Here is a 20,744-nt window from a genome sequence, read left to right as displayed (position 1 = left end):
ATCACATCATTTCCCACTTAAACCCTCAACAAGAGTTTCTCCTCAGACTTAAAATAAAGGTTTATCATGGCCGGCAAGCTCTCCACGTGATGGTCTCAGGTTCTCTCTCCAATCTCTTGCTCTCACTCATTCCTCCCCAGTTACAGTTGATCTTTCGCTGCTCCTTTAACAAGTCAGGCAAGCTCCAACCTCAGGACCTTTGCACTTGCTCTCGCACTTCCTTAGTAGCTTCTCCCAGATATTCTGGTCTCTAATCAAATATCAGCTCCTAAGAGAGACTTTCCATAACCACCTTTAAGACAAAATTCTCCCTCTTTGTTACCGCCTTTCCCAAATCCATGCTTTGTTTTTTATTCATAGTACTTATCACTTGTCTGATGTTATATACTCATTCACTCATTTGAATTATCTGTTACTCCCCACAGGAACCTAAGCCCCCCAAGGGCCCAGGGTTTGTCTCATGCTCTCCTGTTTCCCTGACACCTACAACAGGGCCTGTCTGCTATGGCCAGTTATTGTTAATTATTGTTAACTTTCTTTAATATTTCTCTTCATTTGTTTTAATGTGCAGCATGCTACAGAATAATCACCTAAGGCAGGTTCCCACAGAAGCGCTGCAGAATTTGCGAAGCCTTCAGTCCCTGTAAGTATAGTTGAAACTGCAAAATGTTCTCAGGGTCCATTTGGGAAGGAGCATTGAAATGTCCAAGTGACCATTTTAGTAAATTCCTTGATTGGGGGCCCTAACTAAGTTGTGAAAGAGAGTTTCTATTAGAGCAGCTGTTCTTCACATCCTCATCGAACAGTCTGTGTGGGAGGGACTAGTGTTGGAGTTTGGAGGTTCAGGGCAGAGACTTACTTAATCATAACACCTCTGGTCGAAAGCCTCTTATATATGCTGGTATCTCAGGGCAAAACATGTACTTCCTGCATCTTGTCCTACACTCCCCTGCAATTTGCAGTTCCTGAACGGAAATCAGAAATTATTATTTTCTCCTTCTATCTAGAAAAAGGGGTGTCACAATCTAGACATCTTTCCATCTCCAATTTATTCTGTTTTTTAGATGATCTGAGGTGCCTTGTAATGAAATGTGCTGGGTCAAATAAAGACTTGATTTTTTAAGTTCCATATGTACGTCAGGGATTCTCTAATCTATAAGCTAAGATCTAAAAGTGTTATCGTCTTAAACCCTTACTGCGCAGGTCTACAAACCGAGCGCTTCCGCACCACCAGACACAGACATACAAACAATCCCGGAGATACACGCACCCCCTCAGATTCACACGTCACACAAAGATGCACAGACACACCCACCACCCAGACACATACACACAAACATACCCAGCAGTGGCGCTGGTGTTCCCTACTCTGAATCCACAACTTTTGCAGCACGAGTTTCCACCCTCCATTGATTTAAAACCTCTGAATAAATAAAAATTAGTTCTCAGATGTTTTGGGGCTTGGATTATAAGCAACTGTTTACAGTGATTATTTGGCAAGACCATGTTATGAATGTTTGGTCGGTAAATCTTTATCTCATCAGCATGCGTAACTGTTTACAGTGTATTGCATGATTTCCGATATACACAGGTGTAATAAGTGCTCTCCTCTGACCCACATGGTACGGCCTCCTCAGTCACACAAAATACTGAATTCTGGTCTAGAATGATGGGGGAGATTCATGCACAGGAAAGGCAAATAAACATTGCAGACTCTAGTTGAAAAGCACTGTAAAAATTCCACCAGTTAATAATTACACAGAGTTTGCTTAATGCCTTTTGTTGAGGTGACAGGAGAGAAGGAGGAACGTGAGATTTGGAGATGATACTTTCTTCCTTTGATCTTTTTTTTATTCTGTAAATGAAAGCAAATCCGTGCCTGAGACCTTTTGAAGCTTTTCACTCCAGTCAAACAAAGTAACTTCCTAGGTTTTCACCATCCTATAGATAAACAAGCCCACAAGGGCCCCTTTGTGGTATGGGACAGGTCTGTTGCATTTTCAGGAGCTCCTTAATGACATAACAGTATCACTCCTCCTTTGTTGCACAGCCTTTTCCTGAAGGAAGGGAGCAGTCAGAGAAGCGAGCGCTCTCCAGTTGGGTTGTCTGTGGAAGGGCACAGGGTCTCGCGGCTGAATTGAAAGTGAGATAATAGCGGTGGCCAATAGGAACTTTAAACAGCTGTGAGGCAGGCAGAAGATAGAAGGATAAGAGTTTGTAACCAAAAGCCACTATCAGCTGAAAGAAGAGCACAACCAGAACACACACAGAAGTGAACTCTTTGAGAAAAAGAAAACCATGAATCTTTTGTTCTCCCGAACTGGGTGGTGCCTCTCTGATAAAGGTGTTCAGATTTAGTTTCTTAATGTCTAGATATTTACTATTCGCCAGGTGTCTCTTGCATTTGGTTTCTGGTTCACAAAAACAATTACCTTGGAAACTTTATAAGTAAGTGTTCCCTGTAAAAAAGCCAAGGGTTAACTTTTGAGTATGATGCTTATCACATCCAAATTGAGGCATCTAGAGAGACTCTTGGCCCTCGGTACAGGCTGGATTGTATCAGCTGGTTATGTCTTGTTTGTCAGGGGTCCCTTCGTCCAGCTCGCAAACAGACCCATGCCAGGTGCTAAAACAGACCCACGGCCAGGTGTTGGCCATGTGTGCTGCCATATACCACTTTTTCTCACTTACCTATCTTAAAATATATTTTATTGATTATGCTATTACAGTTGTCCCACTTTTTTTCCCCTTTGTCCCCCTCTGCCTGGTATCCCCCTTCCCTCCAGCAATCCCCTGCCCTTAGTTCGTGTCCACGGGTCATGCATATAAGTTCTTTGGTTTCTCCATTTCCTATATTATTCTTGATATCCCCCTGTCTATTTTGTACTTACCCATTATGATTCTTAATTTCTGCACCTTTTCCCCCATTCTCCCTGCTCCCCCTCCCAGCTGATAACCCTCCAAATGGTCTCCATATCGTTGATTGTGTTCCTGTTCTGGTTGTTTGCTTAGTTTGTTTTTTTTTAGATTCAGTTGTTGATGGTTGTGAATTTGTTACAGAACCCCACCTATGCTGTTCTGGAACAGCTGTGGGGTCCAATTGCCCACCGCCAAGAAGAGCGACTTCCGATGGAAGAATTTGGTGAAAAAGAAAAGAGGTTGTTTATTTAAAGATTACACAGATTCAGAATGATGGCAAATTTTTGCCATTAAGTCCCATTCCCCTTTAAAACACCCAAAAACATACAATCCTGCCTCTACTTGCAAACCAAGCCAGGTTCAGAATACGTCAGTCAGAGGTTCTGTCTTTCACAAAAGCAGAAGTCCATGGCTCAGCATTCCCAGTCACAGTTCAGCATTCCAGGCATCTCGCATGAATCTGTGTTCAGTTAGGCAGGTCCCTGAAATTCCCAGCACCATCAGCTGTGCTGCCGTGTTCTCCAGGCAGGTTTCCCAGTGGGTCTCCTCTTTCTTACTCCAGGTCTTAATGCAAAACCAGACCTCATGGCAGGTTGGCAGGGCCGGGCGGCTGGGGGTGGTTGGGGTGGGGGGCTTCTACACCCTTTCAAACTGCATGGCTGCTACCCTCATGGCTGCTCAGGCCGTATGGCCGAATCCTCAGAGGGGGAGACAGCCTCTCCCTCACTACAGGCAGCGTGGCAGAATATCTCCTTCTCTTCCCAAAAGTTTCTTTTGAGAAATCAGCTCATAGTCTTATGGGAACTCCCCGGTAGATAACTAACTGCTTTTCTCTTGCTGCTTTTAAGATTCTCTCTTTATCTTTAACCTTTGGCATTTTAATTATGTCGTGTCTTGGTGTGGCGCTCTCTGAATCCCAATTGTTTGATACTCTCTCTGCTTCCTGGACTTGCATGTCTATTTCTTTTGCCAGATTAGGGAATTTTTCTTTCTTTATTTTTTCAAGTAAGTTTTCGATTTCTTGCTCTTCCTCTTCTCCTTCTGGCACCACTATGATTCAGATGTTATTATGTATAAAGTTGTCCCAGAACTTTCTAAGCTTCTCCTCCTTTTTTTGAATTCTTTTTTCTTCCTGCTGTTCTGACTGAATGCTTTTTCCTTCCTGTGTTCCAAATCGTTGATCTGATTCTCTGCTTCATCCTCTCCATTGTTGGTTCCCTGTAGATTTTTCTTTATTTCATTTAGTGTAACCTTCATTTCTTTATGTTGTTGCTGTACTCAGTGAGTTCTCTGAGCATCCTGATCACCAGTGTTTTGAACTCTGCATCTGATAGGTTGGTTATCTCTGTTTTGTTTAGTTCTTTTCTGGAGTTTTGTTCTATTCTTTCATTTGAGTCATATTTCTTTGCCTCCTCAATTTGGCAGCCTCCCTGTGTTTGTTTCTGTGTATTAGGTAGAGGTGCTTTGACTTCCTGTAAAAGGCACCTGTAAATGGTGCAGGGAGGAGCCTTAGGTAATCGCCAGGGTGAGGCAACCTGCTTCACTGCTTTGTGGCTCTGTGTGGGGGGAGGGCTTGGAGAGAGGACAATGCTGCTGCCTGGCTTCTTGAGATGTGCCCTACACTCATCCTGTTTCCAGTCACTTCACCCACTCCCATATGTGACTGGTGCCCTTCCAGCTGTTGCCCTGGTGGTGAGTCCCACAGTGTGTGGGTTTGCATAGACCCTTTAAATTAACTCTCCTGAAAATCTGGCAGTTTCTCTGCCACCTCAGCCCCCACTGGTTTTTACAGACAGAAGTTACGGGGATTTATCTCCCCAGCACTGGAACCCTGGGCTATGCAGTCTGGCCTGGGGCTAGGATCACTCACTCCCAAGGTGTCCCTCCCTATTTTTATCTACCACATAGGAATGTGGGACCTTCAGTTCTACTGCCACCACCTCTCCACGTCACACTGTGTCTCCATGAATCTGCCCCTCCTACCTGTCTGGATGAATGTGGTGTCTTTAAATCCTTAGTTGTCAAACTTCCACACAGCTTAACTTTCTGAAAGTTCTGGTTGTTATTTGTTTTAAGAAGTAGTTGTAATTCTCTCTGTAGTTGTGCAAGAAGTCAAATTGTGTTTACCTACACCTCCATCTTGACCAGAAGTCCTCACTTACATTTCTTTTTGTGCTGCTCTGACACAAGAATTCAGATTTGACAAGAAAGCACAGACTTAACCACCAACCACACAGACACCAAACCGTACCAAGCAAAGGGGCCCCCTACCCAGTTTGTAGGTTTGGACAATAATGAGCCCCTTTAAAATGTTAGTATTGTCCCAGATTTAAGTTGTTTAATAGTATTTCTCCTGCTTTTAAGCATTAATTTTGAGTCTAATGGTCATTCCAAACATTCGTTCCTTGTCCCCTGCCCATTCATTTTCCATGCCATTATTAAGCCTTCTTGCTATTTGTGTTTCAGTATGAGTAATGAAGAGGGTGAGACCTGTCTCATCCATGCTGCCCACACCTGGGAGACCTCCATTTGGTTGCCCGGCTCTTCTTGGACTGCTGTAACCCTCAGACCTTCACTCTTCACCTGCTGGCTCCTCTCTGTCTCTCTCTTGAATTCACTCTATTTTTATTGACGTGATTAATTTCCTTGTAATACACATGAATTCTCTATTAGGGGACACTCCACCCTGCCGGGAGAAGTAATTGCATCACCCCTAACACTTGTTCTGGCTTTGTAACTTCCAAAGGGAGAATCATCTGGTGGGTCCTGAAGCCTAAGCCGCACCCCAGAACAATTAAATCTGAATGTTAGTGTTTTTTAACAGGTTTCATTTTCGAGTGAAGAGCTTCTTAAATGAAGATTGGGAAAACTAGTGTCCCGAAACATTCTTTCAGGTGACATGTAGATATTCTCCTGAACTCCTTTTAAACAGAAAATAATAACAAAATCCATACTTTGCATTCCAGTATGAACTAATAATGTTCTTAGAATATGAAATAAATGTCAAGGTTGCCTTATTTGTGTGTCATTGAAACAGCTCACATCTGCCTATTAATTCCACCGACAACCTGGGGCAGGTAACATTAGGAGGCCACATGCATTGTTACCCAGGTATTCAAACGTGGTCCAGCACCATCAGCACCTCCTAAGACACGCAGAACCTTGGGCCACTTCTCTGCCATAATTAAAAACTCCATTTTAACAAAATTCTCAGGTGATTTGTATAGCCAATGCATTTGAGAAATCAACTTTTTTAGTGTCCTGCGATACTAACAAAGGGGCGTACAAGCCAACAGGATTGGGAACTACTGAAATAGATCACTGGTATACTTTGTTCCACTCATGTAAACTTGGCTGCGTTGAGTAATGTTTGAGAAACTCGATCTATTGAAATTAGTAACACTGCTGTGAGGAAGAAACAGATTGGACTCAAGTTTCAAGCGATGTAATTTTCCATTTATTCCACATAAACAGAAGATATTTTTGCTTTGTTCATAATGAAAACAGATAGGTACATTTGTGTTCTTTTAACTCTCTCCTGATGCTTACAAATTGCCCAGCTAAAGAGAGGAGGTCAAGCCCAGGGGCCGAGCCCCGTAGCCCAGAGGCAGCCCGTGCACCACGCACGTTTGGCCCCCGACGTGGTTATGACCGCCCGGACACCGCCCGGGTTCTGTAATGCAATCAAACATAACCTAATTTCCTTTCTGGTTTTTGGAAGGGAATAGGAAATGTAATCAGAATTCACAGTGAGTTGTATTTCACCAAGAAACTTTTGGCATTATAGTCATTTCAGGACTAGGCTCAGATTACAGTGATTTGAGGGAAACTCCAAACTTAACCCTCCCTTCCCCTCACACCTTGTATGGGTGGTTAAGAAATGTATCTACTGGAGAATCGTCGCTTTATTTGCTGATAGCCATTAATGATGTTCAAGCATGTCATTAGTGAAGTGCAGGATGATCAAGGAAAATGACATATCCAGTTAACGAGGGTATTATTTAATACGTGTTGATTTTTATTTCAGGTCTACACTACCAAAGTTAATTGTGGAGCATGCAGAATCACAAAAATAATAGTGTGGTAAATAGAAGATGAAAGGAGAATGAGGCATATCTTCAGTACTATCTCTAGTCTCCAGTTAGCTAATATTCACCTTCAGAGTATCAGACTATTTTTTAAAGTCTATGAAGAATGTATAATTCCTGCCTGAAACATGATCTGCCCATGCCTCTTATTGTCATACCATTTTCAGGGCTACAGACCCCACCCCTGGCCCCTGTGAAATGTCGGTCACTTCACCCGGTCACTTTATAGTAGAGCACTGCTGATAATGGTCCAAAAAGAAAGAAAGCAAGAGGAATGAATGGGTGAGGAGGAAGCGGTGGAACTCACTGTGCTGAGCAGAAAGTAAAGCAAGCCTAGAACCAGCAGCAGTTTTCTCCTGTTAATATCCAGAAGCCTATTGTGTTTCCAGCCCCTGGATAAAGAAGGGGAAGGAAGTAACAGAAGACTGAGAGGTGCGGGCAGACACAAAGAAAACAAGGTGAGGTAGCCAAGAGGATAAGATTAAAGGATCAAAGGGGCTTAAAAACAAAGAAAGTAATGGTTTGAGTATTAGTGACATTATTTCTTCCACTAAAATACCCTCCAGAAAAAGAAATTACAAACCTACTTAATAAAAATACACCATGGTTTTGGTTTGTTTTATCACAAAAGTGCTGGCATATTTTGTAGGACAAAGGTGGACTTAGAAAGGGATCAAGGATTTTGTCTATTGCACTAAGAGTTCACTTCAAGGAAGCAAGTACAAACCAGCACCCAATGAATTGTTACAAGAAGTTTTGCCTTGTCCTCCCACCTCACTGAAACATTAGAAGAAAATTACCTTCAGAGACAAAGCCCTTTCTACGCAATGTTTATAAGAAGAGAGCTCAAAATAGAGCACTGTCCTCAGAACCGTGTATGACAAGATGTGAATACTTCATGCAAGACCTCATGCTAACGCTCCCTGTGTCAGGTCATCGGCCAGCGCTGTGATAAATCACATGCATGACAGTCATGGCCGATAGACAGACACCTAAAACAGAACATGAATGTTGTGGAATGAGAAGTAAAATAAACTTCTTCTAGCCTTGTGAGGTGAGATGAAGGTTAACTTTGGGAAGTAGATTAAACTCTTCGGAGAAGCTAAGGGGTGGCAGCTATGGGAAGGCAAATTGTGAATGGGGTAGGGTTTCCCCTTTTCAGGATAGAAGGGGCCTGTGATGGATTGTGAACAGACACAGCCAGAAGCAGCAGAGTATGGGGACACTGCAAAAACAAAATCAGAATGTGGAAGTGATTAAAAAAGCAGCCGCCATCAGTATTTATTAAGCACCTGTGCCTGCATCATCCCACTTCATCCTTGCAGCAACCTTGGTGAGGAGGAAGCAAAAAGCTCAGAGAGGCGAATTGACCTCAAGATCACATGGCTTGTAATGGAGTCAGGTTAATGAGTCTGGAATAAGTATTCTCATTTTTCTTTCATTTAGAATGGAAGGGCAGATGAAGTGCTCCCCAGATAAGGTCAAGTTAAAGGAGTTCATCATCACCAAGCCCTTATTATATGAAATGTTAAAGGGACTTACCTAAGAAAAAGAAGAAGATCAAAAATACAAACAGTAAAATGACAACAAACTCACAACTATCAACAACCAAACCTTAAAAAAACAAAAACAAAAACGAACTAAGCAAACAACTAGAACAGGAACAGAATCAGAGAAATGGACATCACATGGAGGGTTTTCAGTCGGGGGTGGGTAAGAATGTGGGGGAAGGTACAGGGAATAAGAAGCATAATTTGTAGGTACAAAATAAACAGGGGGAGGTTAAGAATGGTATAGGAAACAGAGAAATCAGAGAACTTATATGTACAACCCGTGGACATGAACTAAAGGGGGGAAGGCTAAAGGGTTGCAGGGTTCAGGGCAGGGAGGGGTAGAGGGGTAAAATTGGGAAAACTGTAATAATCAATAAAATATACTTAAAAAACATTTATGTAGATATGGAATTAGTACTACCCATGTATAATGCACATTCTTATTTTTCCCTCAAAATTTTGGGCAAAAAAGTGCACATTACCCAAGGCAAAATATGGTAAATTAGGGAGATTAATCTGGCAGCAACCTACAGTATTAATTGAAGAAATAAGAGGTCAAAGGCAAAAAGCACCAGCTCAGAGGCTGTTGCTGTAATACGGGTGTGAAAAGATCAGAGACTGAACTAGACAGTAGACATGGAGAGTCCCGGAGATGAAGATAAAGGAGAGAACTTGATAAATGGCTGGAAGGCAATAGAAGATTCAAAATTAACCCCCAGGTTTCAAACCGTGGTGGTACCTGGGAGAGAAATGGTGCCCCTGACAAAAAGAGGGTATTCTTTTTTGATGGAGAAAACTGAAACTGAAGAAGTTAATGCTCATGTTACTCTGGCTATAGATCATCTCCATTATAAAATCCACAGCAGCAGTGGTGATTGCTGAGAAACTGAGCAACTTAATGTAAATTGGCTTTAAAATATATTTCTTAATGACTAAAAAATACAAAATAAAATATATTACATTGCTAAAATATATTTCTTGCACTCCAAATGATGCCAGAGAGACAGAGGTTCAGCTCAGTTGGACTTCATCTGGCTGCTGGTCCAGCCAGCTGACTAGTCTCAAAATTACTGCACTTCATTGAACCTGCTGACTTTATCTCTCCCCAAGCGGTAGAAGTGGCAAAAAATATTTTTCTACCTTTCAGGGGTAAGTCTAAAGCAATAATTTGTCTTCTTGGTTTACATTAAGTTTACCAACAAATAAGGTGGAGAATACTTGAAAGACAAAAGCAGAAATTCCCACATAAGCAATCATGATGTTTATATATATTCACATGCTTAGTATCTTCCCAGGATATGGGTGGGAAATTTCATTAAAATTTCACATTGCAGCCACTCTGTATTTTTTAAAAGCAACACTAACAACAAAAGTGACTCATATTATGCTGAAGAATGTATATGTATCAATGTGAATTCGATCTATAGGAGTTGTATATATAAAATTCTATCCTGATATTATTAGTATACTGATCATCTAACACCAATGATCCATTGGCTCCAATGCAATAAAATTTAAAAGCAATAAAATTTCATCATAGTAAGATGTAAGGTACCTCCTCAAATTGTGTTTTTAAATCATTTTTTATTTTTCAATTACAATTGACATATATCATTATATTAGTTTCAGGTGGACACCCCAGCGATTTAGTATCACATAAGTAACTTAGTGATGATCCAATAAATCTCACATCCATCTGACACTGTACATAGTTATTAGAATATTAACTATCCCCTATCTTGTATTTTGTATCTCCACAACTATTCTGTAACAACCAACTTGTACTTCACCTTTTTCACCCATACCCCCAGCCACCTTCCCATCTGGCAACTATCAGAATGTTCTCTGTACCTATGAGCCTGCTTCCGTTCTGCTTGCTCTTTTATTTTGTTTTTTAGATTTAGTTGTAGACATATATGTATGTATTGCCATTTTATTGTTCAAATTTTTTTTTCTTCTCCTTAAAAAATACTCTGTAACATTTTATGTAATGTTGGTTTGGTGGTGATGAACTCCTTTAGCTTTTTCTTGTCTGAGAAGCTCTTTATGTGTTCTTCAATTCGAAATGATAGCTTTGCTGGGCAGAGTAGTAATCTTGGTTGTAGGTCCCTGCTTTTCACCACTTTGAATGTTTCTCACCACTCCCTTCTGGCCTGCAACATTTCTGTTGAGAAATCAGCTGACAATCCTATGGCTGCTCCCTTGTAGGGAACTAACCACTTTTCAGATTCTTTGTCTTTAACCTTTGGCATTTTAGGTATGATGTGTCTTGGTGTGGACCTCTTTGGGATCATCTTGTTTGGGATTCTCTGTGCTTCTTGGACTTGTATGTCTATTTTCCTTCACCAAGTTAGGGAATTTTTCTCTCATTATCTTTTCAAATGGGTTTTTGATTTTGTGCTCTCTCTTATCATTCTGGCACCCCCATGATATCAATGTTGGTGTGCTTGAAGTTGTCTCAGAGGCTCCTTACACTGTCCTTATTTTTTTAGTTCTTTTTTCTTCTTTCTGTTTCTGATTCGGTGTTTTTTGCTTCCTTATATTCCAAATTGCTGATTTGATTCTCAGTGTCATCTACTCTGCTGTTGATTTTCTGTAAACTATTCTTAATTTCAGTTAGTATGTTCTTCATTTCTCCCTGGTCCTTTTTTATGTTGAAGTTCTCACTAAGTTCATTGAACATCCTTATAACCAATGTTTTTACTCTGCATTTAGTAGATTGCTTGTTTCCATTTTGTTTAGTTCATTTTGTGGATTTTTGTGTTCTGTTCACTATTTGGGACATGTTTCTTTGTCTCTTCATTTTGGCAGCCTCTTTCGGTTTGTTTCTATGTATTAGGTAGAGCTGCTATGTCTCACAGGGTTGGTAGAGTGGTCTAATATAGTCGGTGTTCTGTAGGGTCCAGTGGCACATCCTCCCTGGTCATTCAAGCTGCCCCATGTATGCTGCATACACTCTCCTCTTATACTTGAGCCTTGATTGCTGTTGGTTCATCAATGGGAGGAATTTACCCCTGTGCTGATAAGCTGCAGGAATAGCTGTCACTGACCACCATGAAGGATCAGCTGTGCAGGGCCCACCCCACAGTACAGGACTTACTTCAGCAGGGCTCTGGTGCCTGCTGAGTCCACCCCTTATGTATCACTTGTGGAGGTGGTTGAGTGGTGATGCTTCAACGTGGTCAGAAGCTGTGCACTGTGCACTGGCTCTGGGGCCTTACAGGAGGTGCAGGCCACGGCCCCTGGCATTAGCCACAACATGATTTGTGGATGGCTGCTACTTGTGCTGGGCTTAAAGGTGCTCAGGAGAGGCCAAGATGAGAACAAATACAGGCTGCTGCTAGTGCTTGGCCTGGGGTCCCTTAGCGAGCGGTATGGGGCACACTGAGGCCAGATGCTGCTATTTGAGAGATTTTTTAAAGCATCAGCCAAGACAGGCCATTCATAGGGAAAAGCCACTGGAAACAGCTTGGGTGGGCCTAGAAGTTGAGTGGGGCAGGGCCTCAGGGAATCACTAAGGTTGGGACAAACAGTGTAAGTCAGGTTAATGGAGACTCAGATATGGTGCCCACCTATAGGCTCTGTGAGTAGAGGGCTCATCAAAGAAACAATGGCCTCTGCCAGCACTTCTGTCTGGAAGAAAGCTCTCCCCTGGCTATCACCCAGATACCAGACTCCTCGTATGTCCCTGGTTCCTTTTAAGCTGCTGCCTAAGCACTGAAGCTCAGAGGAGTGAGTCCAAGTAAGTCCACACATGGGCCCTTTCAGAGGACTTGCCTGGGGCTCCAGCAGCCGTCCATCTCACTCAGCCACAATCTTCGCAGGTTTTTACAGCCCGAAGATATGGGGACTTCTCCTCCTGGCACTGGAACCCTAGGCTGGGGGTCCTGGTCCGGGGGTGGGACTCTTCACTTCTCATGGGGACCTTTATAGCCAAGATACTCTTCCCAGTTTTTACCCACCACACATGAATGTGGGACTACCCCGTTCTGCATCTCTGCCCCTCCTACCAGTCTCAGTGTGGCTTCTTCAATGCCCTAGTTGGAGGTCTCCCACTCAGCCAGGCTTCAGGTAGTTCTGAATGAGGGTTGTTCTGTAGCTCAGTTGTAACTTTGATGTGATTGTGGGAGGGTGCGAGTTCCACGCTTAGCTATGCCACCATTTGACCAGAAGTGTTAAATTATATAATACACAAGCTTGAAACAACATGATTTCATTTCATAGCAAAAGTAAGATCATAATTTAAAATGCTTTTGCTTTTGAAGATATTATAAATAAACCACATCACTGTGGTCTTTTGACTATTCATGAATTGTTCAAAAGGGTCTCACAAAATGTACAAATGTATATACAAGAGAGTTGGTCATTTCTTTAAAACTTATGAAGAAAAATGTTCATCCAAATATGAAATAGCACTGTCAGTCATGAAGAGCTCATCATGCCGTGAGTCACAATGAACTCTTGTTTATTGAAAGAACCCTTATAAGCTATTATACCTGCAGCTGCAACATTCTTCACACCTTAGTTTCTTTTCCTGGAGTCATCCTTGTTAATAATTGACATATTACACTCACCTCATAGATGAAATTAGCCAAGATCAATGGCTTATCTTTTGACTAACGCTTTCTTCCTTGTAGTTAGGCTCATCAAAGACATTCTCAAACAAAGACACAAGTTTGTGTGATACATTGACAAGGTATCACATAAAAGATATATGTAAAGAACTGTTTTTCTGGAACAATAGCAAGGATGAGGTCATAGATTCTCTAATCCCTATAACAATGCCATTTAGAAATCAAAAATTCCTTTCAGGGGTGTGGAGCAGGTTGGCAAAATACTTTTTTTATTTTTTAATTATTTATTCATTGATTTTAGAGAGAGAGGAAGGAGGAAGAGAGAAAAAGAGAGAGAGCCATCAATCTTGGTTCCACCTATTCATACATTCATTGGTTGCCCCTTGTGTGTGCCCTGACTGGACATCGAACCCACAACCTTGGCATATCAGGGTGATGCTCTAGCCAACTGAGCTACCTGGCCAGGGCAAAATAATTCTTTTAAAAAAGAAAATGTGTGCAATTAACCTTTTATACAGGAAAACATTATGGAAGAAAATTCCGACAGAAGGTAAGAAAATGATCACTTTTTTTGTCCTTGCCTGACATAAAAGATTGATATATTTCTTTTGCGTGTTATCTTTCCTAGCCCTTTGTCATGTAGTACGCATTGATATCAAAGAAGGACATTCACAGCTAACATGCAATTCTGCATTGTTTTTAGTTCGTACAATACTGGGTAACATTCGCCCCTGCTCTTACATGGGCTACATCCCCCCAGATGCCCAGGATGGAACATGGAGTCACCACAGCTTCCTTGCCCCAACCTCTGGCCACCGCTGGCAAGCCCCATGTTCTGCCAGGCTCGCTCACTTAGCACCCCTCATATCAGACTGCCCTCTTCATTTCCATACCTCTGTCAGGCTCTCGCCTTTTCTCGCCCTGATGACTGACACTGCGTTGGTCACTCTCTCCAGCTCTTCCTGGGCGCTGCTCTCACAGTGATTTTTCTACAGCCATTCCCATCGCTACAGTGCTTTATTTTGCAGTGTCTAACTGCACGCAGGGTCTGTGCTGCTTTATAACATTACTGATGGATACTTAAATGCCAAGATCATTGGCGGGAACTTTCTCTGAGAATGTGACATCTATCACATGTCACCACTTCTCCTTTGCCTCTAGAACGAAGAGGGCATATTCAGTAATGTATCATGAACAAAACTCTAATGTGTCAGAAGGAAACACTCACATGCACACACATAATGATAACACTGAAGGCTGAAAAGTAAGGGTGACTTCTCTTAAGTCCAATGGCAGACATCTCTAGATTATTCCTGTTATGAGAGATGAAAGAAGTAGTCTGCATTTCTCAGAATTGAAATTCGTGGACAACTTGGCATTTATTTTAACTAGCTTTTAACTAAGGCAAAGTTTGAGTTTACCTCTTTTCTTCTGAATTGTTTTGATGATGAGAAGACAAACACAACCTGTTAACCAGCTTCAAGTAATAATAATTTAAGATCATTAGAGTGCACTATACTTCACAAAGCCCCACTGTATCATTTCCTTTAATAAGCAACCCTATAAAATAGAGAAGTGGTGTCTCCTTTGTATAGGTGTGCGAGCTGAGTCTATTCACTTGGCCATAGTCTCAAAGCTGCTGTACTGACTTGGACCAAAGGGTTCTCATCCCAAATCTCTGCACTAATTCACAGATTCTGAGCTGCCTGCACGCACGCACACACACACACACACACACACACCCTTGTGACTTACATGAAATAGAAATAATAACAAAGAAACACTTAGAAAATGGAGCCATATAATGTGTTATTTTTGTTGTTCTTGATAATGTTATAGAACCACCTTTTTATGTGTTTTCATGTTCTGTCTAGTGTTGTTTTTCTTACCCCCATGGCTTAAATATTGCATTTTCCAAACATATGAATAGAAAATGTCCAGCTGCCCCAAAACACCAGATTGATATAATGCGAGCTCTTTGTTGACTCACAGAATAGGCACAAGTTGCACCCTACCAGCTGCTTTGTCCACAGTCTTCACTTTGTTCCGTAAAAATCACCTGTATGACTGGCTAGATAGTTCATTCAATACTCTGGTTTAGCCTGAGGCCATTCCGTTAAGATTCAATCAGATATTGTCTCTGACTGTGAATAATATACCACTCTTTGAATTAGGCTTCCACCACTAAGGCTGGACATGGACTTCAAAACACTGCATTTAGAAGGAGTAGCCTTCATTGGGAGCTTCTTATATGAAGACACTGTTCAGGCAGAGAAACGCTTTAATGCTGCACTCAAAATACCTGAGTACTGGGTCTGGGAGCATTAGTGCTCAGAATGTTAGGGTTATGAAGAATTGCCCTGTCTTGCTCATTTCATTCCAGATAGAAAACTGCTCTAAGATCGCAGCATAGAGGCCAGATTACATCCCTTCTTCTGGGGGGAAAAAGTGATTCCTAAAAGATATCTATCCAGAGAAATGGACTTATTAACATTGGAAACTGATCCCAGGGTCACTTCAAGACCAGCAGAAACTTTGGTAGTCCCTTAAATGTCAAAGAAAAGAAGCCTATAATTCAATACTGAGAGAGTCTTTTCTTTCTTTCTTTTCATTTAAAATGTTTATTTATTGACTTTAGAGACAAAGGAGAAGGGAGACAAAGCGAGAGAAACATCAATTTGTTGTTCCACTTACTGAGGCATTCACTGGTTGATTCTTGCATGTGCCCTGACCGGGGATTGAACCCACAACCTTGCCATATCTGGACAACATTATAACCAACTGAGCTACCTGGCCAGGATGAGAGAGGCTTGTCTATAAATGTACCCCATGGTTTGCACTCAACTTTAAGGGTCATTTTCAGGACTCTTAGAAGCCACTAGGTGTTTCATTGCAATAAGCAACTGGCAATCATCAGACAATATGTCAACTAAAACACAGAAGCTCATATTATTCGAATAAAGTCTTCATTCTTTAATCAGCACAGTGATTAAGGAGAGTTCACATATGTGCTTTACTTCTAGTTGAACAATAACAATCACCTCCTCACCCCGTGATGGGGTGAGCCCGTGGTTGTGGAGAAAAGGGGAAAAGATGGAGCTGGGTTTTCCTAAGCATTTGCAGCTCCATTTGTTGACAGAACTTTGAGCTCTATGAGAACGGTGACTCTGCTGCCTAGAGTAATAGTTGTTCCATGGGAAATTTAATTGTGGGTAGGCTACATCACTGAACTCTTAAAATCGTTCCAAGTGACCTTATCTCCATTGCTATCAAAATTTGGCCCATGGCCTTGAAGATACCACTTGTTCCCACTCATTCAGAAGTAGGAGCCAGAGGAGGGATGAGTGAAGTGACATTTGTGACCAAAAGTGAGGAAACTGCTTTCCATAGCTCCCTTTCACAGAGAATTCTCTCTCGTGTCTAAATCGCTTCAATTCGGTGTGCGGGGGATTATTTCCTGATCCCGGTGTGCTTCCTACATCTGTTTAGTCTTAAATGCTTCCTAAAATATTTTTCAAAATCCACTTGTGATTTTCTAATCCTTCTTAATACATGGACTGCTTAAAATGCAACCCTTCTTTTTTTTAATCCTAGCTTTGAAAAATGCAAACAAATGTGTGAGCATTGGAAAAAAAAATAAGTGAGGGCTGTTGGAGCATAGCTGAATGAAGGTGGTTCTATTGTTCACGCACGTACAGAAAATTTTAACTATGTATCTGTCCGGTCACTTCAGTCCGAACAGTGAAGCACTGTGATTACAGCCCCTGTTGGTGTTGGATTCTGGGGAAATAAACGTATTGCACTCCCTCTGCTGGCGCCGAAGTTGCAACAGCTCATTAACTGAGCCTGGATTTAGAAGTCTTTCCCATTTAAAAGAGGGGGGGGTGGAGCAAAAGCTCGGAATGCTGTTAATTTTGTTATTCATTTAAAATGTCAGGAAAAACAAACGTGCCCATCGCCAACGGTTAGGATGCGTGAGAAAGCCAGCAGGGTTTAGGCTTTCCAGCCCTGTACTAAGAGATGGGAGGGAATCCCCTTTCCTCTCTCTAACAGCCTTTAAATACTACTCTGTCCCTTTCAAATACTGCAACAATCTTTCCCCAGTGCTTAATGAACAAACAACTGGATTAGTATGTTCAGTATGTTCAAAACAGTCTGGAGAACACAAAGCCTTGTATTTGATTTGGGGTGAGAGGGAGGGGAGAGAGTATCTTTCTCTTGGTGTCAGAAAGGAAAACTGCGAGATCCTCAGCTGAATCTTTATACCTCAGGGAGCTCACTTCCATGCATGTAATAAGCACGCTGCCCGCAAGCCCGGAAAAGAACCAGGGCACCATGGAATTTTACAGCCAAGGGGACCTACCGAGCAGCGGCTCCACTCCTCAGTGGGAAAGAGAGCTGACCCAGGGGGCAAAGGCGCCAGACATCAGGGGATCGTGAGGCCCAGGCCCTGTTTCACTCGTGTTAACCAGCACACGGAGAGTATTCTTGTAAGGCCCATCTTGCCTGGGCTCTGCTCTCTCTTCCATTCTTGCCTGCTTTCTTCCCCAGGCGGCTGGATGCCAACCACATCAGCTATGTCCCCCCCAGCTGTTTCAGTGGCCTGCATTCCCTACGACACCTGTGGCTGGATGACAATGCTCTGACGGAAATCCCTGTCCAGGCTTTCAGAAGTTTATCAGCACTGCAGGCCATGACCTTGGCCCTGAACAAAATACACCACATACCAGACTATGCCTTTGGAAACCTCTCCAGCTTGGTAGTTCTGTAAGTTCTATTGATTTTTTTCCCTCTCTTCCTTTTAACAGTTTCTAAATTCACAGTAAGACCTTGGCCTTAAAGTGCTGGCCCTTCAAACCTCTAACAGGGACATCTTAAGGGCAGAAGTCTTCTGAACCCCTCTCTAAAATGATTCATAAGTGTTTTAATTGTATGAAAGAATGAAACAACATTGATGGAACACCTTCTAAGTGTCAAGCCCTCTGGGTATTCAAAGACAATAAAACATAATCTCTGCCCACTGTATATTGTATAGTAATCACCACACTGTACAATTAGTGAAGTTCGTAAAAATGCCTTATTTCTGATAATAATAAGGCAGGTCAAATTGAAATATGCCTTATTATTTAATAAGTCCTTCTTGAACCCCTACCAAGTAAAAAGAAGCAAGAATGAACCTGACAGTGAACTCTGCATGTGTGTGCACCCCCATAGGCCTAGGTTTCATTATTTCAGTAAATCCAAGTGATTCTCAAGTAGGAGTCTGAAAAACAATCAGTCTTCTTCAAGAGCGTAGCGACATGCCCAGGTGTCAATCGATGCTGATACAGGAAAACAGCAGCTCCTTGCAAGGCTCTCAGGTCAGTTCCTGCAGCAATTTTGACCAAGGCCTCTCCTGCAGTATTGCTCTCTCGGCTCCCCACACGCCCTCCTGCCCACTGCTGCCTTTGGTCATCCCACTTTGCCTCATTGCATCTCTGTCTCCTGCACTGTGCTTTGAGAGCTGGCAGCATCTTATCCATTCTTTAGGTGCCCTTCAACCCCCTTCCCCCCTGTGTTGCATATAGAAGATCCTCAGTCAATGTTACATAGATCTCACATGAACCCAAAGTATATTTATTAGACTAACAAATTTTTGGTGATATTAACAAATTTCTAAACTGAATTTCACATACAAAGATGGTGTTACAGACACACCAGAAGCTGGATAGGTGCTTTAATTTTCCTTCCACTACAGTAGCAATTTTTAACCTTTTTTATCCCATGGCACATATAAATGAATTACTAAAATTCTGTGGCACACCAAAAATCAATAAATTTTTTCTCAGTCTGACAAAAAACAATAGGTATAATTTTGATTCATTCACACCCGTCGGCTAGTACTGTGTTGGCTGCCATCATTTTTTTATTTGACAATCTAAGGGAAAAGAGGTCAGTGCCCCTGACTAAATAACCAGGTATTGCATTCTTGAGGCACACCCGTTGAAAATGGCTGCACTAGAGGAAACAGATTTACAGAGATCCAGCTATTCTTTCTCACTCTGTCTTCCTGAAGCTTACTTTCCAAAAGTCTCTTTGGGACTTGGTACAGTTTTCAGTTATGCACCCAGTGCTCCCACTGGCTTTGACCTGCCTGACTTACAACCGAGCCAAAGGGGATAATTACACGCACTAGTAGATAACTCGTCTCCTTGGGCGGTCTAAAACTGATCGCCGTATTCTGCAGTCGGAAGTGCTGTTTTCTGTTAACCTGTCGCCCACGCTGGGAATGCCGCCTTTATAAGCCATCCGCTTTCATAGAAAACGTGCTCAGTACACCTAGGACCTTTCCTCCATCCTCCATTTGTCAATGACCGTCCGTATCTCTGCCTACCACCCCACATCCCAAAGCCGTGCTAAATATTCCATGCGGGAAGATATGCGGAGCTACCACGCTGAACAACCGGAATTCACTCTCATCAATCACGTTGCTCATATTATGACAGACTCCCTGATATTTCAAACCCAAAAGGTAAAACTGGGACGGCCTATTAAATTCTGTGGTAGAGAATCATCTATGGTGAGAGTACACGGAGCACCTAGCCCTTTTTTACAAAAAGTAGTTAACTAAAGCATTTCTTGTATATAATGAGTGCGTTCTTCGGAAGAAGGTTCTTCGGATTTAAGCAAGCTGGATGTTGTGCCAGGCTCCCGGTGCAGTGAGCCTCCCTGACCGTCTGTACCCTTGTCCTGCAGGCATCTCCATAACAATAGAATCCACTCTCTGGGAAAGAAATGCTTTGATGGGCTCCACAGCCTGGAGACCTTGTGAGTTGACCCTTTACGTGTTTCCCTTTTTCAGTGTTTTCAGTGAGTATTCTGAACGAAGCAAAATAGCCTCAAAGTCAAACTTGCTGTTTTGTTTAGTTAATTGCCTGAGCTTTAAACAGATATTCACAGTGGCTTTATCTTACACACCAACACACACCCCACAAAGCTAAACAATAACACAGATTTTATTTGAATCTAACAAGAGTGATAAATTAGTTAGAATCCTGATAAGCTAAAAGAGATGCTTTCCACTGAGCAGCGGCTGTTTGCTTAGGAATGCGAATTCTCTGTGGAGGATCAGCTCTGCTGTCACTCAGGCTCGCCCCCCACTGTTTGGGCGGGCCCAGACCAGGCTCCAGCCTGAGATGAACAGGTGTCTCATGAAGAAACAGCAAGGGTTCATGCTAAAAGTAAATCTGCAGACTAAAAAGTAATGGAAGCTCCTTGTATTGAGTATATCTATAGTGAAATATTGCACTAGGCATTTGGCATATTTTGTTTCCTATGAGAGCAGACATTACTATCCCATCTTAGCTCTAGTGCTATTGATTATTTTACCAATGTAACAGCTGGTCAGCAGCATAACTGGGATTTGCTTCATTCTCTAGTTTGACTCTGAAAACTATGTTTACTGCTATATTCTACTTCCAAAGAATATTGAGTTTTGAGTTGTTACCTATTATAAAAACAGAGTCCGGCCAGCTGACCATAGCCTAGGGTATATCCCAGAGCCACTTGGAGAAGGGCTTCTTATGGGCCCCACTGGGCCGAGCCTTTTCCCAGGTGAGGAGCTGCTCTTC

The 20,744-nt window shown here is 42.2% G+C and overlaps 2 protein-coding genes across 3 annotated transcripts in view; both read left to right on the top strand.

The window, feature by feature from the left end:
- Window positions 1-20,744, top strand: part of TMEM19 (transmembrane protein 19) — a 316,102-nt gene that overhangs the window by 151,120 nt on the left and 144,238 nt on the right. The window lies entirely within an intron of this gene.
- Window positions 1-20,744, top strand: part of LGR5 (leucine rich repeat containing G protein-coupled receptor 5) — a 136,413-nt gene that overhangs the window by 80,041 nt on the left and 35,628 nt on the right. The window contains exons 4-6 of one of the 2 annotated variants that reach the window (XM_045184756.3): window positions 572-643; window positions 17,725-17,901; window positions 19,870-19,941. In XM_045184756.3, coding sequence (XP_045040691.2) covers window positions 572-643; window positions 17,725-17,901; window positions 19,870-19,941 — 321 coding nt within the window. Of the gene's footprint in view, window positions 1-571; window positions 644-17,685; window positions 17,902-19,869; window positions 19,942-20,744 lie in introns of both variants that reach the window. The other variant, XM_024576288.4, reaches the window with a different exon arrangement.

This window comes from Desmodus rotundus, chromosome 3 (genome assembly GCF_022682495.2).
Source record: "Desmodus rotundus isolate HL8 chromosome 3, HLdesRot8A.1, whole genome shotgun sequence".
Taxonomy (NCBI): Eukaryota; Metazoa; Chordata; class Mammalia; order Chiroptera; family Phyllostomidae; genus Desmodus; species Desmodus rotundus.
Note: the sequence above shows the minus strand (reverse complement) of the source record. Positions and strands in the feature narration are given on the sequence as shown.